The 24,916-nt window shown below is 46.9% G+C and overlaps 2 protein-coding genes across 3 annotated transcripts in view; one reads left to right on the forward strand and one right to left on the reverse strand.

Moving 5' to 3' along the window:
• The window catches only part of SNX24 (sorting nexin 24), a 112,654-nt gene that overhangs the window by 9,533 nt on the left and 78,205 nt on the right, over positions 1-24,916 (forward strand). The window lies entirely within an intron of this gene.
• On the reverse strand, positions 8,933-21,936 carry LOC128344384 (uncharacterized). 2 transcript variants are annotated; one of them, XR_008315828.1, is made up of 2 exons: positions 21,138-21,936; positions 8,933-10,203 (listed from the first exon to the last, which is right to left on the reverse strand). XR_008315828.1 is itself a non-coding variant. In XM_053294405.1 (2 exons), the coding sequence occupies exons 1-2, from the start codon at positions 21,436-21,438 to the stop codon at positions 18,228-18,230; spliced, it is 1,269 nt and encodes a 422-aa protein (XP_053150380.1). In that variant the 5' UTR covers positions 21,439-21,936; the 3' UTR covers positions 17,034-18,227. The 2 variants fall into 2 exon arrangements, 1 of the variants encoding a protein (XP_053150380.1); XM_053294405.1 differs by lacking the exon at positions 8,933-10,203 and adding an exon at positions 17,034-19,195.

A 24,916-nucleotide genomic window follows, 5' to 3' on the forward strand; every position in this document is an offset into this window, starting at 1 on the left:
AAACAATCAATAGGGTAGCAGCGAGTATGTATTGATTAGGAAAATTGCTTTTATGAAAAGTAATCAAATTCATTCCAACTGACTTGCCTTCCTCTTACAGCCTGATTTTGCATGCTGCTGCGCTCATATGGCATGTTCTACTGCTACAACTAATATTTATATACCACTTTTCAACAAAAAGTTTGCAAAGAATGTTTTACATAGAAAAAGAATAATTAGATTGTAATTAGCAGACCTTGCTTTTAAAGATGTTAGGATTAAGATGTGAGGATTAGTGCTGACACTACTGACATCAACTGTGCTACAGGAGGGGCTGTAGTGGATTTAACCCAGCCTTTGTCTCAGTGAGGGGAAGAAAAATGCTGAATCATCCTCTCTCTTGCTTTCACCCACAAAGGCTGTTCCTTTTAAACTTTCCTGTTTCCCCAGTAGCTTAGTCTCTGCCACCACGCCCACTTTTAAACAGAGTTTAATCCCCCACCCCTGGCGTGAGTAAAATTCCAGGGAACTCTTCTTCTCTTTACCAAGTACAAAAAAAAACCCCTTTCCATGTGCAAGCCTACACGTGATGAAAAAACTTGGTAGAGTTGCTGAACAATCAAAATTGAGACGTGTGTTGCACCAGAAGTAAAAAACCCTTTCCAGCCCCTCTTTCCTGAGTTAAAAATCCACTCAAGAGGCTGGTTAAAATTGCAAAGAACAATAAACTTTATTCAAAATACTACAGACTGCTTCTGTCTGAGGCTTTTTCAGCTTTTAGTAACAGGTAAAAGGAACACTCAGCAGCTACAAAAATACTTCAGAAAGCACCCTCCAATGATATTGGGGTGGCACACTTTAAAAATCGTGGTTAACCATTTGCAAAGAACACAGATGTAAGAAAATACAGAAAGCACCTTTAAGAGTTTACAGAGACTTTTGCAATGCCCTAATTGCAGAGTTGGGTGCAGGCTATTGTTTCTTAGCATAGTTCCATTACAGAAAAAACACAGTAGAACAGTTGCAAGGATATGCAAGGCACACAAAAGAAATATGTTTCTGATGCAACCTGACTAGCAAACTGTTCCCTAGACTAAATCCCCTTTTCCTTGAAAACTCACCCCTCACCTGATGAGATTCAAGTATCCTGCAATCCTGTCTCTCAAGGATCTGCAGTTCTTTTCGTAGCCATCTCCATGGCCACTCCATTTTCTGTTGCAAGCCCAGCCTGACTCCAACTGAACAAAGGGAAGTTCTCTTCCTGCTGCATGGTCCTCAGGGTCCCACTCACCATGTGCTGAGTGGCTGATCCCTAGAGGTCACTGCCTGTCAGTCAGGTCAGGGTACACTTCCAGTTCACTCTTTACAGGAAAGGAAAGGCTGTTACTGCCTGATAATTACAGGGGTTTACATAGCTTTGCCAGGGAATGCAACACTCTCTCTGAAAGCATCTTGGATGCCATTTAGTTACTGCTGTTTCTTAGATGCAGCACCATCTCTGTATCAGCTGTTCCCGATGTGTTCCTGAACATACTCAAACAGCTCCTGCAGTTCATGCCACATCTCAATACATGTCCTTAATAGTCTCTGATGGTACACTTTTCTTTGCATGGAAGTTAATATTGATTTGAATATTATTTCCTGGAATGCCTCTCGTAGTTTCTGGACAGTCATAATATCAGTTGTTCCTGGTCTAATAGCACGTAGTTGTATTTGTTCACGAGTAAATTTACACATGACTAGCAGCAGTAATGAATTGCTTTCAATAAGATGCTATTCTTACTTGTGAGTAAATTGACTTTTAAGCAGAGTGCTTCTTGGAAAATGACTACCTCTCCCTCTTGAGTCCAGTATGCACTCAGCGGCTCAGGCACATATTCAGGATAGTGCTAGTCTTGCATAGTCAGCTGCACTGACTGCCAGTCTATTTCTGGGCCCAATTCAAAGTGCTGGTTTTAACCTTCAAAGCCCTAAATGGCTTGGGACCCAGAACTTAAGAATCTTTTTCAGAGGCCGTCCTCCAAATGCCCCTGCCAAACGAGGTTAGGCAGGTGGCTAATAGGGAGAGGGCCTTTTTGGTGGTTGCACCCTGTTTATGGAGCAGCCTCACCAGTGGGGTTCACCTGGCTTCATCACTTTGTTAATTTATACCTGAGGTAAAGTCCTTTTTGTTCACTTAGGCCTTTTAAATTTTGACTGTCAAATCTGATTTTAACTGATTTTAAGAGTTTTAAAAAGGCTTTGTATTGTGTATTGTATCCTCCCTTCTTTTGTCTGTTATGATTTAATGTGTTATGTGTACTTATTTCATGTTTTAATGCTGTGTTGTGAGCCGCCAAGAGAACAGTTTGTTAATAATAAACAAAGTTTATTATTATTAGTAGTAGTAGTTTGAATACAAAGCACAAAGAATAGGTCTATGAAAGCTGCTTCCAGGCCTTGAGTTTTCTCTGGAAGACCTCATAGCTCATGCTAATTCCTCAGCTTCAAGACAGACTTAGTTAGTTATCTGATTCAATCTGGATGCCAACAATCTGGACACCAGCTGTAGTTGTAGTCCAGGGTTCTCTGTGAGGTGACCAGCAGCAGTACAATGCGAGCCATCAGCCTGCATTCTGGCACAACCTGAGAGAAGCAACTTATTTATTTCAAACATTGCTAGGTTACTTTCCCACAAGCTCAAATTAGCATACAGTGGATAAAATACAAGATAAACCCCTAAAAAATAAAAACAAAAAACCCATAAGAAACAACAGAATATGACAATATCTAACCAGTTCAGCTCATAACTCTTCACCAAACAGGCCAAAAGCCAGCCGGAATATGAATGTATTACAGTCCTTCCTAAGACTAATAGAGTTGTAATCTTGAATTTTCTTTGGGATGTTTTGGGAGGGAAGAGCATTCCACAGCTCGGAGACCATTTCTGTAATGCATATCACATCCCTTAATGGTGGAATACAAAGCAAGAACTGATTTGATGAATGCAGTTGACATGGAGGCTCATATATAGTGGTTAAGGAATGTGGCTCCCAGGAATAAATCCGAGGATTTAAAGCCCAATGAAGGACTTTAAATGTTAATACCTATAATTAGGCCTAGAATCACACCATCAGCCAGTGAAGTTTCTGGATCATCTTTAAGGAGAGGGCCTGCATATATCAATTTTGAATAGCTAAAGTAGTATATCAACAAAGCACGATCCTTTCTCCAATAAGGTGTGGAACTTGAGATCAAATTCCTTTGATCGTAGACAAACCAGTCCCCTCCAGGGCTTGCAAGTGACACCAACATTACTCCCATCTTGCATGGATTCAGGTTTGATCTCTTTTCCCCCATCTAGATCACCACTTCTTGAAAGCATAAGTCAGAACAGAGATGGCAGTGCTTGGTTGCCAAAAATATAATTGGGTGTCATCGGCATATTGACAACCAGTCACTGATACCTGTATCTTCATTCCAAAGTTATGAATGATCTAAACCCAGTGACCTTGTATAATATTAAATGAGCCCTATGATCATATGAGCCCTACAGAACACCACGCTCTTAACTCTCGTGAGGGAGATTTCCCCAGTGACCACCTTCTGTTTATACTTGACTAGAAAGGAATGACACAAACCATAATACTTGGACCAGATTTATTTAATATATTTGTATATTTCTTTATAAAACAAAATTCTCAAAAGAGTGAATTCAAGACAATAAAAACAATCAGTTCTTAACACAACACAATTTTAAAAGAAAGAGCAAGAAACACAGAAACAAGCAGCTGGGTAAAATCCATTAAAACTGACAGTCGGACATTAAAGGCAAGGTGGAATAAAAACAGATATTCAGGACAATGTAGAAAGATTGTGTGGTCCACAGTAGAGAAAGCTGCTGAGAAGTCTGGTACAATCAACAGATCCTGATTGTCACTATAAAACTCCTGACAAAGATCATGCACCAAGGCAACCAAGCAGTTTCTATCCCATAACCAGACTGGAATACCTGGGGTTGCCTTGCCACCATATATTTTAGAACTTTCCCTCCAAAAGAGGGGGGGGGGAGAGGTTGGACTCAGGACAAAAATTCTTGCATCCAAATCTGATCAATGCTGTATCTACCACTCTCTCAGCACAGATATGCTCATAGATCTGCAGATGGCGTCTATGGCATGTTCCATCAAACTCAGCACGAGCCTTTCTCCACCATCACTCTTGCCATCTCCCAATCCTTAAACCAGGTAGCCAGGCTTCTGTGAGTTTGAGAAGGAGTTCTTCCAAGTGAGTGACAAACTGTGTTAAGAATGTGTTCATGGCAAGTGAGGCAGAGATCAATTTCTCTTGTAAAAGAATAATTCAAAGGTTGCAAGATAGAGTCTAGATTTAAAATAACACCTACACCTACATACCAAGCTGTTGACTGAGACAAGCCTAGAGTTGAGTCTTGAATTGGCATTTTCTTGATTTTGAAGGAAAAGAAGGGCTGTGTAAGGGGGGAACTGTTTTTGCTCTTACCCTAGCCTTGATCCTGCAATGACAGCCATAAACACATTTTTAGATTGCAGATGGGCTTGTTTCAATGGAAAAGGAATATTCTTTATTCCAAATTGCAGCTTATGCAGACCAAGTAGTCCTATACAAGTTGAAAGTGTGATGAGCTTGACTAGACTACATGAAAAGCAGCTTTGCTAACTGTTTTCATTTATAAGGGAAACAAGGAGAGATTCAGCAATGCAGCCAGTGAGTTGCTTATAGTGTTACTCCAAAGTGCAGACATCCTTGCCATGTGTGAGAAACTGCTTTTGAAACTTTCAGATTTGGAAATGGTATTCTATGGGGCATGGAAGATGGAGGCTGCTCTTTGAGAGACACAGGTCCCCTTAGCTTAGTGTGGAGTACTAGTCCTGTGATCCTTTGGGTCCTGGCCTTAAAGTGAAGTTGTGATTAATCTTGCCATTCAAATGGTGCTCTTATCTTTGTGACAGAACTGAGAGAATACATTGAACAGCATCCAGTCTAGTCTTGCCCTAGTGTGTAGTACAAGGACATTGTGCGAAGAAAATAATCCCTGCTCCAGACTAGTTCTTAGACTAGAAGAAGATGTGCTAGTGGGAATGCAACATGTTTCACTACCTCTTGAACAAGCTCCTCTTTCACTAGTGGTAGCAAAATGTAGCAGAGCAGTGCAAAATACTAATACTAATTCTGTACTTAGTACTGTGGGTACTGTGCATTATGGATTTTGCATGCACTCAGATAGCTACTCCCTGGGCTAATGCTTAAATCTGTCTGTTACTGGATGGAAATAAAATGAGACTCTCATGCTATGCTATGCCATGAGCATATGTAAAGAGTGGTACATGCCCCTTCTTTCTTATGAATAGGTGTGCTTTTAGACATTAGTAGCTAGAATTTGCTTTTGAGTAAATACTTGGGTTTAATAATATAAATCAGTCTATAAAAATATTAATTTTGGTTTAAAAGTGTACAAAAATAATCCCGAGGGCCAACTAACTTAATAAACTTGGCAGACATAGGAAAAATCATAACATATTATGTAGAACCAAAATAAACAATGTTTTAAAAATAATAGTCAAGAAACAAGATATGATGGGGTGGGAAGATATTTTATGAAACCTAAGTTGATTAAACATTTACAAACGTTGAATCATTTGGTCATAGACTTGTGAAAGGATGGTGGAGCAAAGCAGTGGATTTTGGGTAAGCCATAGGGGCAGCAAGATGTCCTCTGCTGCCCACTGTCATTGGAGCAGCTCTTGATTAGTCTGCAAAGAGCCATCCCCAGATGGTTTGCTGCCATCTTTTCCTTCTAGCCCAGTGTATCCTTTCTTATTCCATTGCCAGTCTCTCTCTCTTCATGTGCCTTCTCTGACTGGGAGGTTGGTGGCCCGCAAAAGCTATAGATCATGGTCCCTAGAATCATGGCTATCTTCTGTGTCCATTTCTAGACATTCTTTCAGGTCATCCATCCATCCCTTCCTCCTCTTTCCTCTTGATCTTTCCCCATTGCCAGTCTTACAAGAAAAGGAGGAAGTAGAAGAGGAAAGGGCAGTACTACAGAGCATCCAGTACTCTGCTCTGCTTTCCATAGAGTACAGTAGATGCATTGTGGAGTCCCTCCTGTACTGCCCTTATATCATTTCCTTCTTTTCATACTAACCCTTCATTACTGTACTAGTATTTTTAAGCCCGTTATGATAACGGGCGCTAGCTTTCTATCCCGTCTTTTCTGTCTCTCTCTCTCTCTTTCTGTCTCTTTCCCCCCCCCCCCTTGTCCCCTCTCTCTTTTTGTTTTGTGTTTTTGTTGTTGTCTCTGTTTTTGTTCTTCCTTATTTTGCTTTTATTTTTTGGGGGGGGGTTGTGGATGAATAACGGCCAAAATGGCCCATGAGAAGGTGGCCGCCCCCGCCTATTGCCCTCCCGCGCACCCAGCTGCCGGAGCCCACCTTACCCGCTCCAGCTCGAAGGAGAAGAGAGGAACTCGGGAACAGAGCTACTCTCTGTGTTAAGCTGCTGCCCATACTGTCGCAATGGACGCAATAGGCGTCCTTTGCGTCCATAGCGGCAGTTTGAGCAGTGACTTAGCACAGAGAGGAGCTCTGCTCGTGAGCTCCTCTCTTTTCCCTCGGGCTGGAGCGGGTAAGGTGGTCTTCGGCAGCTGGGTGGGCGGGAGGGCGATAGGCGGGGGCGGCGACCTTCTCATGGGCCATTTTGGCCCTTAATCTTTTGGGGGGGGGAGCGGCGAAGGTGATTTTGGGCAGCTGGGAGGGCGGGTGAGCAGGCGGCGGCGGCGGCTGTGAGCGGGCGGGGGCCTCGTTGGCGGCTTCGCCGCCACCTCGCCCAGATTCATTTTGGGCAGCTGGGAGGGCGGGTGAGCAGGCGGGGGTGACGGCTGTGAGCGGGCGGGGGCCTCGTTGGCGGCTTCACCGCCACCTCGCCCAGCTTCCCTGTCCCCCGTCTCGGTCTTCCCCCGCCGCCATTGCCCTCGCCTTTTTCAGGGCGGCCGCTTCTGGTTGCCTCGGCCTCCTCTCGCCGTGCCGCAGCTCATGGCCGAGGCGGCGGCTCTGCCGCCGCCTCGGCCACTTTCCCCCGCCGCCACACACCGGCTAATGGCCGCCCATGGCTGTGGGACACTGGTGTCTGCGGTCCTGTGTCCCTTGGGCTCTTCTGGGCCTGCGCTTTGCGCAGGCCCAGAACATCCCAGGGAGGCAGGGACGCAGATCCCCAACGTTCCAAAGCCACGGCCACTCACTTAGCCTTTTATTATATAGGATGAGGGAGATAGAAGGGCGCATGCCAAGCCAGGGGGCAGTGGCAGCAAGAGCTGCTGCTGCAGAGGAGGCGGATGAGGAGGCAATGAGGATTCATGAGGCTAGGAAAGCAGTGAGGGCTTTGGCTGCTGCTTCAAACCAAGAAAAGAGGTGACTTTTAGCACTCTCCATCAGGGTCATGGCTGCTGCTGGGGAAATGGCAAGAAATATCATCATCATCATCATTATCATCATCATCATTTTATTATTTATTAATAATAAGATGACTTGAATCAAAACTCAGCGGTGGTTCTATCAATGTATGATAAAACCGAAAGGTTGTGCTTTGTTCCTTTTCTGCTTTGCCTTTGAAAGATTCCACTGATATATCATATACACACATATGCATACTCAACACACTTTCTCTTTCAGTTATAAGAAATGTAGATTTCACAATGCCCAGTGGACAGATTACTTGTATCTAGAGAGAAACTGGGAACAAGAAGCAGATCCAACCTATTTTCTGCTATTTGTAGGCTAAATTGTCAAAAGCCATTCATTTGAAAGGGGAGAGAGCTCTTTTAGAATAATCCATAGATAACTTTATCTGCTAGGGGCTATGAACTTAATGTCCTGTTTCTAAAATCTCCCTTTTACAGTTGCCTAGATAACTACTGTACATAACCTTCTCCAGTGAAGAGCTCATGAACTCACTTCCATAAGTATTTCTAGCCTCAACTCTTCTCAGGCGCTCAGCAAGGAAAGTTGCTTTTGCTTATAAAAGTAGAAAATATATTTGATAAAAATGGTTAGTCCCCTGGCCCTTGTTTTATTTATCATATCAGAAAAGAACAATGTTTTGCTGTGTTGTGGTCAAAATAGAGGCGACCTTGCTTGTTCACAACTGTTCAAAGTCTAGAGATAAGAGAGGCAAAATAATAGAGTACAATGGAAACAGTGTAGTGTAATTATTTGTGACTTGTCAAGTGACGCCCTTTCAGGCCCCGAGTGATTCAGATCTGGGAACTCTGCACAATTCTCTAAACTAACCATAGCCAGCATCAGAGAAATCTCACCCAGCTTCTACGACAGTGCTGAAATTGCATCAGTTTGTCATGCACTGAGCATGCCAGCTCTACACAATATCATTTGCTTGCAAATGGGCCTGGCCCCAAAGCCCTGATACACATTCCTTGGTATCTGGCTCTTGGCCTGTGATTTGTCATGTCTCTGGTGCTATCGGTTTAAGGTAATTTTAATAGATTCTGATGGTTTGCTTGTGGGAGCAAAGAATGCACTGCGGCTTGTGCCGCTCCATGCCTCTTTCTGTAGTATGTAACATGGTAGATGACCTCGTGCTGGTGATGCCCAGACAAAAAGATTGCAGAGGAAATGAGGCTGTTTTGTGGGATTTTGCTAAAAGCTGGTATTGGCAGCTATGACAAATCTTATAAGGAAATTTCAGGTCTTTCTTCATCATTATCACTCTTTGTGAAATACAAAGTTTCACTTCCTATGTATAAGGTTTATCAGAATGCAGAAATGAATCTGTGTTATTGCTTTTGCTTTCTGATGAGTACAACTGTTGTGGAATCAAATGAGGTGGATGCTATATTTCATCCTTTTCAAGTGATGAATCAGCATACACGGATACTTTTCAAAAATCTTAGTAATATTAACTGAGCAAAGAAATCGAGTTGTCTTGGATTAAGCCACATACTCAATATTTGAGCTCCTTTTATTAGTATAGCACTGATGTTATACTTTATTAGTATAACCCATTGTGACTTTGTTCATCTTTCTCACCTGTACTGCATAATACAGGTCTTTCTGACATGCTGTGAACTACTAAGAAAACATAAAATCAATAATTTAATAGTTAGAAAATTAGGAATGTTAGAAAATTGTTCAGGGGAAATGGGTGTTTAGTTGTCTTAGAAAATTAATTCAGTTGCATTTTGAAATAAATGGCATATTTTGCTCTGCTGTTGACACCAGTAGATGAGATTATTTTACCATTGACAACTCTGATCTTTACATCATTTTTTTAACTGACTCCCTTAATTGATTACTTCTGTGATGTTAGAGCCTGCAGCATAGCTCTCTAGAAGTCTGCTGACACCAATCGATTACCATAAAGGTGTTAATGTTAATGATTTCATCCAAGAAACATTCAAAACTGCAGCTAAAAGCTGCCAGAGCACAGGCCCTTGTTATTTTGAGCTACTGTTGATTAACAAGGCCTTCTCTAGAGAGGGATGAATGAGTTCTTGGAAAAGAGCAGACTTCTAGTTGTTGTTCATTAGTATGGAATACAGAAACATTTATGTTTTAAATTGTAGGGGTTTTAAAAAGTTTCTATTAATATTCATCATCGTCTCTCCATGGAATTCATGCAAGAAGTGTTCAGACACAGACCATTTCTTTTGACTTTTCCTTAGGGGATGTCTGACAGCAGAGTAACTCCAAGCATCCCTGCAGCAAATCCTGAGTTCCTGTCAGTTCTTTTTCCCCATACACAAACAGAGGGCGGTTAGCAGTTTTCTTTAGGTGAGGCTGGAGTTTTCACCCATTATATGAGACGTCTCAAGAATGTGAAAATCATGTGAATTATTTTTAATGTGAATTTAAAAAGTGAAGGGTATGGTATTTTTGGTTAATCTATTCCTTGATCCAGGTCAGCTACTGAACGGGGCTTTAGTTACTTGTATTCCTGGAGTAGAGGTGGGGCTAACAAACAGCCAGTAGCAAGAGCATGGAAAAGTACTCTGCACTTGGCTCTCCGTACATAATATCTATTTCATTAAACTATTTATATTCCTGATTCCACTCCACTGCCTTGGCTTTGCATACCACAACTCTTTCCCTTGGACTCTACAAAAGAGACAGTCCAGTCGCCCGCTGCACCCTTCCTTCCATCTTGCGTCCGTGCATGCTGCCTGGTGTACTGGATTTCCTTCCATCAGCCCTGAATGTGGGAAAAGGATGACGAGAGGAGCAGAGTCATTCCTAAGATTAGCCAGTGAAGGCTGATTCCCTCACCACCTGAGATGAGCAGGCAAAAGCGATTATAGACAAAGCTTATGGATAAAGGTACAGCCCAGTCACTAGGACCCAGTGTCTGACTGCAGAGCCCAGCTTGCTAGAAGTTAGGAACAGAGCTTAGCTGTGGAGGAAGGAGCCAAGTGGAAATGAAAGAAGCAGAGAGAAAGGGAGGGGTTGATGTTTAGAATGGACAGTCTGAGCCCTGAAAAATGGTTTCTAGATCATTACCAATCTCTGTGTCTTTTCAGTATAGTTGGATCCCTTTGAATTTAATTTTAAATTTATTATTGGACTCATTTACAAACTCCTCTCACCTTTTGAAATGGGACAGGCATGTACTCTAACTGTTCAGTCCTACACATGTTTACTCAGAAGTACCAGTAAATTCAGGTAAGTGTGTGTAGGTTATCGGCAGTTCAACAAATAGCTGTGTTGTCCTTAGCTACCACTGGGTAAATTGTGCTATCTTCAGATTAGAAGGAAACAAGGTTGGTCTTAACACACAGAGGGGCTATTCTCATGATCGCAGAAAATCGGTCTAGCCCTCGCTAGCCCGATTTTCTGCAATCGTGAGAACCACAGGGCTCGGCTGCAAGCCCGGTGGTTCTAGAGCGGGTAACCCGCTCAAGAACCCCTGCCCTAAAACCAGGTTTACAGAGCGAGTGCTCCTCGTTTTCCTGGTTTTGAACCTGGCTTCGCTCCAGGTTCTCCTCCTACTCATGAGGAGAACCCCGGAGGGGAGGCGAAAAGCCGCCTCCCAGCTCTGGGGGTCTCGCCAGCATGCCCTGTGCCCTCACGCAGGGCATGCTGGAGCTTGTGGGGGCCAATCGGCCCCAGCCCCCGCCGGCTATGTCATGGAGCCGGCAATCGTGTGGGCAGCCGATCCGGGTGCCCAGGGCTTCCTCTCCGCGCACCCTGCTAAACCGGATCTCACCGATCGTGAGACCTGGCTCAGACTCAGGAGGCAGAAAAACAAAGCAAGTAAAAGATAGTCTCCAGATGGAATAAAATGCCTCATCAGAAGCCATATATTACAAGAGACCTGTCTCTAATGGCAAGGAACATTTTATGCAACCTAAAATAAAAAGAGACATACCTGATCCCACTCTCTCTCCTGCCTGCTTTTCTAAAGATTAAGGTTGTGTTTTCACCCAAATTCTTGTCTTGTTTCATGGTTAACATTAATGAAAGGTTGATGTGCCAGTTCACGTTGCATATGCAGGAGTATTTCTAGTTCACAAAGTGTGGAGACTTAACTAAGCACAGGATTGTACTTGTTGAATGGCTGGCTGAGGTATTTAGGGGGTATAAGACTAAGCTTAGTACAGCTTAGCTGGCAGAGTACTATATATTGTAAAAACTGAGTGTTTCTGCTGGTCTTTGGGAATGGGAAAGTGACAGCTTCTCCCCACCCCTGATCTCTTCAAAAAGGAAATATAAAAATATATCAGCTTTTTTCAAGACCTCTTCAGTGCACAAATACATGTTTTAAACAAGTTCTAATAAGAACTAAGTCTACTTTCCTTTCACTTTCTCTACATCTGGATTAAATTTGGTGCAACTTGAGGTCCACAAGTTAGTTCACTTGCGCCTCAAAGTTTGTGGATCTGCTATCTTGAATCAGGGTGGATAACATCATCACAAACTACACCACTAAGGTGTCCTTGTATGTGTCATTCACTACAACTGTACCTAATTTGGTTCAAATCAGTTAGGCAGTCCACAAGTTAGCCAACTTGCGCCTCAAACGTTTAGATGTTCACCATCTTGGATTGGGGTAGATGACATCATCACAAACTATGCCATTGAGGTGTTCCTATGTGTCACTCACTGCAACTGTACCTAATTTGGTTTCAATGGGTTAGACAGTCCACTCGCTTCCCCCTCAGACGTTCACATGACTGCTATCTTGGATTGTGGTGGATGAAATCATCACATACCATCTCTATGTGTCCCTACAGCTATAGCAAATTTGGTTCAAATTGGTTAAATGGTTCACAAGTTAGCCCACTTGCTCCTCACAAGTTTACATGTCCACCATCTTTAATTGTGTGGATGACATCATCACAACCTATGTTGTTGAGGTGTTCCTATGTGTCCCTACAACTGTATCCGATTTGTCCAGGTGTTGTGAAGTTGATTGGCAGGGGTGGGGACACATGGACAGACACATGAACACACACACAAAATGCCTGTTGGAATAAGCCTACTGGAAACTAGGCTAAAAACAGGTGTTCAAGATAGCAGATATTTCAATGAAAAACATCAGCCTCAGTGTATACAAAAGTGGCCGAGTAATGCTCTTAAATACAGCCAATCCTGTTACAGTGTCAAAACCATTACAACCCCCCAATGTCTCATACTCGGAGGGATTAAAATTCCCAACCTCATGTAACCGGAAGAGCAACAGTAGAAGGGAGAAATAAAACAACATTTTAAAAGTTCAGGTATCTGTGTTTCCAGGTTATCGTTCATGTTACAATAAGAAATGAAAAGGTTCTAGCTTTCTACAAAATATTTTTGTTATATCATTCCCCTCCTCCTCTGAAGCAAATAACTGAGTTGGCCTTATCATACAAGGAAGCTATTCTCACGACCAGCAAAAACAGGGCTTGAGGTCTGAAGGCGGGGTTAGCACTACCATGTGGAACATCGGCAAGCTCTCAAACATGGCTCTGTCAAAACAGGGTCACCCAGTTCCCAGCCCCTCCTCTAAAACCAGGTTCAGCAAGCAGGGGAGGTTGCCTACCCCCTCCCAGTGCCCGTGTGGAGCCACAGAACGCTGTGCGACCCTGCTTGAGGCTCCCTCCCCGGGGATACCATAGAGACTGGATAACAGAGTGGGCTGCAAAGCAAGCAGAAGTTTGCTTGGGGAAAGCCTGTCCAGCAAACAGCACTGAGCTTCCTTAAAGTGGCAGGCACCTTGCAAATGAGCCCAAGAGAAAATATGAACATAGGAAGCTGCCTTCCACTGAGTCAGACCATTAGTCCATCCAGCTTAGTACTGTCTTAGTACTGTGGACACAGACTGGCAGTGGCTTCCCGAGGCTCTCAGGCAGAATTCCCGCTCAGCCCGACCTGGAGATGCCAGGCAGGGAGCTCAAATCCTTCTTCCTATAGCAGCCCTATCCCCTAAGGGGAATAGTTGCACAGACACATGTCATACTATTAATTCATTTTACTAGCTGACCCTGCACAGAGCATCTGTGTGGTCTTTCACTGAGCCTGTGGCATTGCACCCCCACAACACTCTTGCTCGCTCTCGCTGCCCCCGCAATGCTCTTGCTCACTCTCTCCACCTCCGCTGTCCCCCGACAAGTCTCTCGCCACTCCCGCAATGCTCTTGCTCGCTCTCGCCACCCCCGCTCTCCCCCCGCAATGCTCTCGCCACTCGCGCAACGCTCTCGCTCGCTCTCGCCACCCCCACTCCCACTGCAAGTCTCTTGCCACTCCCGCAATGCTCTCGCTCGCTCTCGCCACCCCTGCTCTCCCCCGCAAGTCTCTCGCCACCCCCGCAATGCTCTCGCCACACCCACTCTCCCCCCGCAAGTCTCTCGCCACTCCTGCAACGCTCTCGCTGGCTCTCGCCATCCCCGCTCTCCCCCCCGCAAGTCTCTTGCCACTCCCGCAACGCTCTCGCTCGCTCTCACCACCCCCGCAACGCTCTCGCTCACTCTTGCCACCCCCGCTCTCCCCCCACAAGTCTCCCCCCGCCGCAAGTCTCGTGCTCATTATCTCTGTCCTCCGTCTTTCTATCTCTGTCTCTGTCCTTGCTTCCCCCTGCCACTGCCAGGGACTGTCGCCTCCTCGCCTGACAGCCTCCGAGTTCCCTGCCGCTTCACGGCGCAGCTCAGCCAACTGTTTGCTGCCCACAGCCCTCAGAGCCAACTGTCCAGCTCCCGAAGCTGCCCCCAGCCTCCAAGCTCCCTGCTGCTTCACAGCGCCCTGATCCAACTGTCAAACTGCTTTCCAGCCACCCCGCAGGGCACATGGCCCGTCTGGAAGAATTATTAATATAGAATATCCCACTCTTCCTCCAAGGAGCCCAGAGCAGTGTACTACATACTCAAGTTCCTCCTCACAACAACCCTGTGAAGTAGGTCAGGCTGATAGTGAAGTGACTGGCCCAGAGTCACCCAGCAAGTCTCATGGCTGAATGGAGATTTTTGTGCTCCTTCCTGTCCCCTGCAAGTCACTGGACAAGAGCAGGAGTGTCCCTGCCCTTGCCTGCAGCTGCCCTTGCCTGCAGCGTGGTGTAGTGGTTAAAGTGCTGGACTAGGACTGGGGAGACCCAAGTTCAAATCCCCATTCAGCCATGAGACTTGCTGGGTGACTCTGGGCCAGTCACTTCACTCTCAGCCTGACCTACTTCATAGGGTTGTTGTGAGGAGGAACTTGAGTATGTAGTACACCACTCTGGGCTCCACCAGTTCCTCCTTCCATCTGCTGGTGGAGTGGGAGCAACCGCTGGAATGACTGTCTGTGCAAGGGTCACTAGTTCGGCCTCATGGCGGCAATGGCAATGGGGGGGAGGCTCGCGGTGGCAGCAGGGGGCTCACAGCAGCGGCGGAGGGCCTCACGGCAGGGGCAGTCCAGGTGCCCAATTTGCTTTGGTGTGACACTGTCCTCGAGATGCAGAGGGTAGCAGTGCCAATGAGGGTGTGCAGGTGTGGGCGACACTTTGCCACTCATAGGAACATAGGAAGCTGCCATATACTGAGTCAGACCATAAGTCCATCTTGCTCAGTATTGTCTACACAGACTGGCAGCGGCTTCTCCAAGGTTGCAGGCAGGAATCTCTCTCAGTCCTATCTTGGAGATGCCAGGGAAGGAACTTGGAGCCTAGATGCTCTTCCCAGAGCGGCTCCATCCCCTGAGTGGAATATCTTATAGCGCTCACACTTCTAGTCTCCCTTTCTTATGCAATCATGGCAGATTCTGCTTAGCTTAAGGGGACAAGTCATGGTTGCTACCACAAGACCAGCTCTCTTCCCTTCACTCACTCTCCCACCCTGCTGGCACTGCAAGAGTGGCAAGTGGCAGTATCAGGGCAGGTGGGTGATGGGGACACCCTCCCCCACATGCCCACCCTCCTATGCCCAGAGAGGCTAGCAAGGGGTGGCAGTGGCAGATTGATGGGGAGGCAGAGTCACCACTTGGCTACGGCGGCAGTGGGGGGGTGGGGTTCTCCCTTTACCTTCTACACACACTATACTGTGGCGTGGGAGTGTGTGCCACAGAGGCCACAGCCACAGCTGTGGGGAGGGTGAGTGGGCGAGGGGAAGGTTCCCCCTTCTGCCTTCCCAAACCATGCTGCGGTGTACGGAGTGTGCCTTGTGCCTGGGCTACTTATGGGGGCATCTTGCAATTGCTCTCATCAGTATCTGGCAAATGCTCCAGGGGGCATCTGCTGTGTCCCTCCTGGATCTGAGGAGTGCGTTGGGTGGGTGTGTGACTCTTCCTTTGGGGCTGGTTGGCAGCTGCAGCTGCTCTAGTCTTCTCTCTCCTTTTGGGCATCAGGACGGAGTTCAGTTCCTTTGACAGTGCTGCAATTGCCAGGAAAGGGTTAACTGAGGCTACCAATCAGAGAGCTACAAAGCGGGACTGTAGCTTGGAGCCCTCTGAGTGGTCTCCTTGGGTCATGTGCTTGCTCTATCCACTCGCGGACTGCTGTTGCCATGGGCGGGGCTGGAGGACCAACAATGCTAGCAATGGCTGGAGAGAACCTTAAAAAGTTAATCGTCTGTCACTCACACTCCCTGCTGGGTTTGCAGCATGTACCTGTCTGTTTGCTATGAGGTAAAAATAGGGTTCTATCTGCTTTCAGAATGTAACCCTGTTTTCTGCTCGTCTGAATAGCTTCAAGGAGTGGCTCACATACTGCTCAGCGAGCCACTTGTCTAAGTGACAGACGTGCTTGCTGCTTATGCGGCACTTTAAACCCAGCCATCATGGCTTGTGAAGGCCGGGAGGCTTTTTGCCTACCAAGGAGTGCATCCTTGTACTCCTTCTCCTAACTGTATTATTCTCAATAGGAGTCGCAGCTGGAGTGCAAGGACAGGCTGCTTAGTAGGCATGGAGCCTCTCTGCCTTTGCAAGCCGTGCTGATGGGATTTAACTTGGTGATTCTTTTAATCTTTTACCATGGTCATTCTCTTTATTTAGGAGGTGGAGAGTAACTGGCCCTATCCACCCACAGTACAGTACCTCCAGTGACTGTTGCTGGTGTCTATCTTATGTTGCTTTTAGACTGTGAGCCCTTTTGGGGACAGGGATCCATCTTATTTATTTATTCTTTCTCTGTGTAAACCGCCCTGAGCCATTTTGGAAGGGTGGTATAGAAATCGAATAAATAATAATAAATAATAGTCCTGTGGAATCAGTGAGCATGTCTGACACCTAAACAGGTAGCTGGCTGCACAGTATGTGAGCCAGTGTTCCATTACTGAATTCCTAAAATGTTCTATAATTTTTACCTTGATAAATGATTTGTTATTTTTTCTTGCATGTATGTGTGTGTGTGTATGTGAGAGAGAGAGTGATTGATTGTTAAGTTATGCTCATGTTCACGCAATATTGGCTGCTCTCGGAAAATATAAATGCTGGCAGATCCAAATAACCAGCAAGATATTTTTCTTGCCACTCACAGTTTATTATATTATAACTTCATCATTTGCCTGCTAAATAAGCAGATATAGCAATGCACCTGAAAAGCAGGCAGCATTCATCATGTCCTGATTGCCTTGAGCCCCCACCTTGAAAACATTTTCATGGCCCCTGCCATCAGCTACCATTCTGTGCATGTGTGGCTTTGTCCCCAGACCCCGACCCAAAAGAGACACAGAGACTTATTTTCATGGGGAAAGGGCCACAACTTTATTAAGCAACACAAAAGGCATAGCAAACTGTAAACAGGGTGATAATCACCACCCAACCACAACAGTGTGGGCCTACTAAGGGCCTACCACTATCCTGCCCGCACCTTACAGGGCGACACACCCTGGCTCAGGAAACAGGCAGGTATAAAACCTGTCCCTCCCCCCAAAGCCAACCCCCTTCCTTAAAAGGGGGCCTGGATACTTCTAGGCCTTTGCCCACCCCGGACTGCTCAGCCCAAGGGTTAGCGAAGTCCTGAAGCCGGTTTCCTGGCCAACCAATTCTCCCCGGGCCGCACAAACCACAGGGGAGCGATTGACCAGTCCACCTCTTAATTATCCAAAGGTGCTCACCGAAGGTCTTACCTCAAGATACCCCCACAGCCCGCACTGTTCCTGCCACACAGGGAAGTTAGCCTAGTTTGACCTCCCTGCCCCACACCCCTCCAAAAACTCAACAAGCCCCATCTGAATGTTCTGCAAATAGAGGTCACAACCAGCCTCTGATAAATGTACCCCATCAGGGCGAAAAAGCTGTGGAAAATGGGCAGAAATACCAGGTTGCCCCGGACCACCCCACTATTGGCCACAACCAATCTGCCAATGGCAGCAGATGCCTTGCATCTTTCTATGCCCTTTCTATGCCATGCACACACTGCACCCGCACCACACTCTACGCTGCAGCCAGCTGACCCACACTATGCGCAAGCCAGGAAGCAAACTCTTCAGGGTCGAAAAATCGGATGAGGCTTGTTGAACAAGCGAGAGGCCAGTTCGCTTGCCTAAATCATTCTCGCCCAGGTGAAGAACAAGAACGTCCGGCCCAGGAAAACTACCTAAATGATCCCATATGGCTGGGAGCAACTGGCTCCACACCATACCCCGCAAACCCAACCAGTAAACTGAGGCCCGTCTTCCCAAACCAAGTTGGGTGCCCCACTGGGAGGTGCTGGCTCTCTTGAATGCCCAAAAGACCAACGGATGGCCGCAGATCAGGACACGAACAGAAGCCACCGCTCTGCCAGCACCTGCCAAGAAATAAACTGGTCAGATACCAAAGCTCCGACCCCACCTAGCGCACATAGCGCCTTATCGCCTTGGACCTCCACCGACCAATCCTCTGCACCTCTTCCTCCCTAAACCCCAAATGGCTAGCCGTGGTAGCCGCCCCAATATGAAAGGAATGTAACGTCAGCCCCAAGGTTGCAACACCAGCAGTTGCCAATGCCCTCTGCAACACTGACAGGAACTGGTATTGGGTCAGGGAAGCCCCACCTTCATGAACAAAAAGGGGGCCCCCTTCATAGGGGCCCATTCCAACATACTGTTGCAAGGCCACCACAGGGCAAAGGGTAGAATCAACGGCTGCACAAAGCCTTACCATATGCCCCCTACCACGCTGGTCTGTCTTGGAGAAGCGCAACAGAATGCGCGCCTCCCCATCTCCGGAGGACAGATCAGTGAAATGCAAGCACCGATCTGTGGCTGAAAACCTACTCCGAGGTAGCAACTCCCCAGGCCGAAAAGCCCACAAAAAGGCCACCAGTGCTGCCGCTCGAAAAAGGCTAACCTCCCACTGAGACCCACAGCAACCTTGCAGCTGCCCACACAAAACAGTCAGCAGGTCCAAGGTGAATGGCTGCCTGCGATCCTTTGCTGGAGGAAGTCCCCTAGACCAGCCCTCCAGCATCCTCTTAACCCTGGGCTCACCGGTACAATCTCCAACCCCCTGTGCCTGCGCCGCAAAGGACAGCGCCAATACAGAGCCACCTAAAGTGGACATGGCCCGACCCAAACCCCGCAACTGTACCAAAAACTGCAACAAATGAACAACTGGCACCGGCAAGAATTCCTCAAGCCCCCCCTTCCTCCTGAAGCATGCGAAGGCCGCTATCCTGGAGGCATAGCTCGTCCTCGTACTGGGTGCCAATGAAGCAGCTATAGCCCTCTGCGCCTCTACCTGCCAAGGTGCCAAAGAGCGGCCGGCATGGGTTCCGAGTGTAGAGCTGACTCTGGTGCTAGCTCCCTGAACCTGTCTACCTGAAAGTGAGACAGGGCATCAGCAATATCATTTTGAATTCCCGGAACATGGCGCGCCACAAACAGAATATTAGCCCTAAGGCACTGAAGGACAAAAGCCCTCAACAACCCAGTAACCCACAAGGAGCAAGATGTTTGCGAATTGACAACCTGCACTACCGCCTGGTTGTCACACCAAAACCGGATCGTAGAGTTGGAAAACTCGACGACCCAAATATGGACCGCCATGACAATGGGGAAGAATTCTAAGAAAGTTAAATCCCTAGTTATACCTAACCGCACCCACTTTGCTGGCCAATGGGCGGCACACCAACGACCCCTAAAATACAAAGCAAAACCGATCCCACCAGCAGTGTCCGAGTGGACCTGCAAGTCCGCCTCCAGGAGCTGCTCGGACCTCCAGAAGGACACTCCATTTGGCTAATAAAGCCCCTGCCCCACAAACCCTAACCATACGGACCGCTTTATCAAATGAAGGGTACCGCACTGAACTTAAGGCATCCGGTATCCCGTCATTGACGGAAGACCCCTTGGGATGCGATAAATGGTGAATAAGACGAAATTCACCAGGCGCCTTCTTAGGGACAACCCCCAAGTGAGAAACCCGCAACCTCGGAAAGGAAGGGCTATCAAAAGGCCCCCAAACCCTTCCCAAAGCCACCTCCTTATTGATCTTCCTCCGAACAACCTCCTCCTTACCTACCACCGACCAAAGGTTACGAGACATAACTGACATCCAGCGCGACAGAGAGGGAATCCTAAACCCATCCCTAAACCCTGAAAGCAAATAAGCCGCTGCTGCCCTACAGGGATAAACCCGCAACCAACGCCCCAGGACCTCAAGTTTGACTGGACTGGGCCCCTTTTCCCAGAGGGGGGGAGGGGGACCACCACCCCTTCCCCCACCTCCCATCCTGAACTTTGGCCCAGAACCCCCTGGCTTTGCCCTGGGACAAGTAGAGCTTGGGTGCTTGGCACCGCAGAGCCCACACACGTGCCTAAAATGGCACACTGGCCTGGAGCAGCGGCCCCCATTGTTATACTCCCAGCAGACCAGGTGGGGTTGAACCCACTGTTGGCCCGCCGCTAAAGGTGACCCCGCTGCTAAAGGTGACCCGCCCACCCGAGATCTGGACAACAGATGCCCACTATCCAACCTGTCACCTTCGGCAAGTCGGGTGGGTGACATAATCATCAGCCACAATTCCTGCAAAGGCGTGTCCCAAGGGAGGGAGGGGTCCAATGCCACCCGCATCGTCGTATCTGATCCAAGACGAACCGGCAAAGTCCAAGACTGCCCAGTGAATGATGTCCATATATTTGAGCAGCTCAGGCCCCTTAGCCGGCTGCGCCTGCACCAGTACTCCCATAAATATGGTTAAGCCAGAAAGCCAGTTGTTCCAAGTTTTTTCAACTGGCTTTCGCTTCGTGGCTTCGTGCTCCTTGCAGGACTCCCCTTCCTTATGTTTAACCTCCGGCTCTCTAAACAGGAGGCTAAAAATATGGACAAACTCCCCTTTCAGGATCTTTTCCCTCGTGGCAGGTAACAAATGGTCTCCTAAAGGTAGCCCCATACCCCCATAAGGGGCATGCTGCTGGGACAGCACAATAGCCATGGGGTAAAACCCAGCGGCCGAAGCTAAATTCCCAGCCGCTGGATCCCCACTCGGCCCTGCCGGCCCTGGAACACTGGCCCAAGGCCGCATGCCCAACCAGACCTGCTCCGCCACCCCTAATTGGCCAGACATAGGGTTAGCCCCCCCAGTAGGAGACCCTGTCCCCCAAGGTTGGAAACCAGGTGCCCATCCAGGGACAGGACCCCATCCGCCCCAAGCAGGGACCGGCCACGGTAAGGTAGGCCACTGGCCGGTACCGCCGGCAGGTGTAGTCACAGTGGGTGTAGATGTGGGTGTAGGTGCGGGTGTAGGTGCAATGGGCTCACCCGGCACCACCGGCTCAGCAGGTTCCAAAGGAGTCGGATCCGCAGGCACAGGAGCATCAGGTACCACCGGCGAAGGAGAAGGCGACATCGGCACCGGAACCACCGGAACATCAGGACTCGCAGGTAGAGCCGGGCCAGGCAGGCCCACATCCCTCTCCAATGCACCGAACCTGTCAGAAATAGACCTCAATAACTGTGCACACGTCACCCCTCGGGTGCGCTTAGGCACCCTCCCCGGCAACCCTGAAGGACCACCCCCTTCGTCCGAAGGCACGGCCCTGGCCTTCTCCAATGCCTCCATCCTATTAACCCCCGAATCACTACCATCTCCTCATCCTCCCCTTCTGACGAAGAAGGAGACGGCGTGGGCCACTTAGGCTGGCGAATAGGCTTGCCCCCTTTCTTTCCTTTCGCCTTCTTGGGCATATCCGCCACCTCTACGCTTCCCCTATAAATCCTCAGTTTAATATTCTATTCCTGTCTTTTTCTTTTAAATCAGAGCACTTCTACCCAAACCCCAACAGGGGGCGACCAACCAGTACTCAAATCAATCACCCCTCCCAGCTAAGCCACCACCCAACCCAGGCCTTAATCCCCAGGCCCAGAACACTTCTACCCGAGCCCCAACAGGGGGCAACCAACCAGAATGTGGCCCACTATGCAGGCCAAGCCAGGCCTCACAAGCCCTGATGGGTGGTAGATGGGAAATACTAAGTCAAATGGGCGCCAATGCCCTTTATAACGGCCTTCCTGGGCCTTATCTGTTCACCCAGAAGCACCCCCCCCCCCAGGGCCCTCAACAGCCACCTCCCAGCTAGGCCACCACCCAAGCGCTCCCCCCCCCCCCGGGACGAAAACCAACACCACCGCAGCTACAGCAGGTGCTGCAGGCCAAGCCAGGCCTCGCAGTCTGCCTGCCAAAAGCTGCCACCACGCCGAAGGGGCCGATGCCCTGAACACACTGGGCCCAAACAAGGACCGAGTAGGAGCGCCGTAAAGGAGCTCCTACTCCGTCTGCTGCCTGGCCAAACTGAAGGCCAGGGGGCGGGAGCCGGCCTCCTAACCGCCGTAAACCCCGCCCACTGCTCCTGCCCATCCAATGGGCACTCTTTTGGGCCGAGTGCAGAGGGGCTGGGACAAATCGCCCTCCCCTCTGCACATGGCCAAGGGGAGGGGCATTCTGTACAGGAGGGTACTCTGCTAGAATACTTCCTGAAGCTCAGCATAGATATTTGGGAAACTCTCCCTTATACTTTTTCCGGAATAGCTTGATAAAGCTAGCATGCATTCAGTCTTAATAAGGTTCTGTGAATAACATGTTGGCCTGTTTTCTTTTTGCTAATTCAGCGCCTCAGTGCCTAGTCTAATAACTAAAGCATGCAAAAGTGCAAGTGTTTTTTGTTCACCCATAGGAAAAAAATATAAACAGCAATAGCATAATAGCTTTATCAGGACATATGAAGAAATCACAAGGTAGTGAGCAAGTTTTCAAGTTCACTGGAACACTTCTTGCAGGCTGGATGTTAAGCAAAACAAACAAAAACAAACCATCTATCTATCTATTTATCTATCTATCTATCTATCTATCTATCTATCTATCTATCTATCTATCTATCTCACAAAGTCATAACTAAGGTTTTGAGCATATCACAACTCTTCCTCAGACTGGCTGTTAAAATATCTCATGCAGATATGTGCTTCTTTCTCTCTCTCTCTCTCTCTCTCTCTCTCTCTCTCTCACACACACACACACACACATAGACACACAACACCCCTGAATGGGATATTTTACATTCCAGTCTGACAAAGAGTTCTGATATGCTCAGAACCTTGGTTACTACTTTGTGATTTTTTAATTGGTTCTAATAATGTCATTATGTTACTGTTGCTGTTTAGTTTATTCTTGTTTTTCCACCTAGAATTCATTCAGGGAAGTCAACTCTGTGGAGTGTAATAAATCTTTGGCTGACCCTGAACTTCCTGTCTCATTAAGATGCTGAACGTATACCCTGCTCACCTTAAGTCATGTTGGCCTATCTGATCTCTAGAAGAATTTAGCAGCAGCTGATATGAGTATGGATGAAAAATATCTGATGAAAGCAATGAACGTATACTTGGCTTTAATAACTTAAAAAGACCTCTTCCATAGTTGTGCTTTTCCTCTCTGTGTGTGCTCAGTATTGCCACACTTGTTCACTTAGCCAGGCGTTCAAAGTTACCCTTCCTGGTGTATGTTCATTTGAATATGAATGCAGTGTGTGATGCTGTTGGAGTCCAGACTTCAATAACACCAAATAGATTATCGCAGAATAGATTTTAATCAGCTTTATTGGTTAGCACCATCCATACATCGATGTGTCTTTTTCTACGTATTTTGCATGCCTATTAGAAAATCTTTGCATCAGTGTTTGTAGGAAAATTTATGCAGTTTGTGAGCCCTGAGGGCAGATGAACTTTCCCCTATTTTCCCATACTAGTCTACTCTAGTATATTATAGATAGAGAAGATATTCTTAGTTTTGTGCTTGTTTGTGGGTTTTCCTAGCTTTTTTTCTAGAACACTGTCTCAGACCTACAAATCTCTCCCATATGTTCATTTCTTAAGAAATTAACATATTTTAAAGGAGAGTAGTTCCCTAACATTGTTTTTGCATCATTTCAGACAGAGACTTGAATTGTGATATTCAAATAAATAATTGTAAATAGAGGACTTGTATAGTTTGTGTAGCAACATTTGTCTGAGATATGTTTTTATAGTATTTTATCTTCAGTATAAAATAACAGAAATGAAATAACATTTCTGATATACAATAACAGTAATGAAGAGTGAAACAGCTGAGTTGCTGTTTTTCTGGATCAAGATCAAGTTCTCTTTGTCATAAGTTCCATTCTAAAGGCAAGCCAATTAGTTTTTTGTAACAAACCTTTTGAGAAACGTGTTTGGAAACAGACTTTATGCATTAAGTTTTTCACTATGATGATCCAATTGCTGAATTGGGTTGTCATTTCTCTTACTTGAATACCCAGCTTCTATAACAGTAGGGGTCACTGTGTGCATTGAATTTGACATGACATTTTAAAATTAAATTAAAAGACTTGAATGTTCAAGCAGAGTTTAAAAGAGACATATATCTTTTGCAAATGTACTGTTCTAAAAAAAGAGCTGTAGAAAGGTTTTTATTTATGTCTTTCACATGATCTTGCCAACATTTTATGCTCTGATTTCATGCACGATTATTGGCTTACTGAAATGAATTAAAATAAATATGGATTTTTGCTAATGATTTTAAGTACTGTTTCTGTACAGAGGTATCAGTGTGGGAAGACAGAATCGATCGATTGATCGATTGATTGATTGATTGATTGAAGGAAGGAAGAACATTCCACCATACAGGAAGCAGTGTGGTGTAATGGTTAGAGTGCTGGACTAGGACTGGGGAGACCTGAGTTCAAATCCCCATTCAGCCATGATACTTGCTGGGTCACTCTGTGCCAGTCACTTCTCTCTCAGCCTAACCTACTTCACAGGATTGTTGTGAAAGAGTAACTTAAATATGTAGTACACTGCTCTGGGCTCCTTGGAGGAAGAGTAGGATATAAATGTAGTAGTAGTAGTAGTAGTAGTAGTAGTAGTAATAATATCCTCCAGTGAGGCACTACCTTGGTGAGGCTGTGGGGCTTGCGTGCTCTGAGGAAGGTGAGAGCTATGCCAAAGGTCCAACCATACTGGACAGGTCTCACCAGAGGAGCAAGACGAAGAGTGCCTCTCCCATCAACAAT

The sequence above is a fragment of the Hemicordylus capensis genome, chromosome 2, assembly GCF_027244095.1.
Source record: "Hemicordylus capensis ecotype Gifberg chromosome 2, rHemCap1.1.pri, whole genome shotgun sequence".
In the NCBI taxonomy this organism is placed as follows: Eukaryota; Metazoa; Chordata; class Lepidosauria; order Squamata; family Cordylidae; genus Hemicordylus; species Hemicordylus capensis.

Coding starts and splice junctions, on each gene's coding strand:
- LOC128344384 (XM_053294405.1), bottom strand. CDS start 21,438: ATGGAGGCATTGGAGAAGGCCAGGGCCGTGCCTTCGGACGAAGGGGGT. Junction 19,196..21,137: donor TGCTGAGCCGGTGGTGCCGG/GTGAGCCCATTG, acceptor TCTCACTTTCAG/GTAGACAGGTTCAGGGAGCT.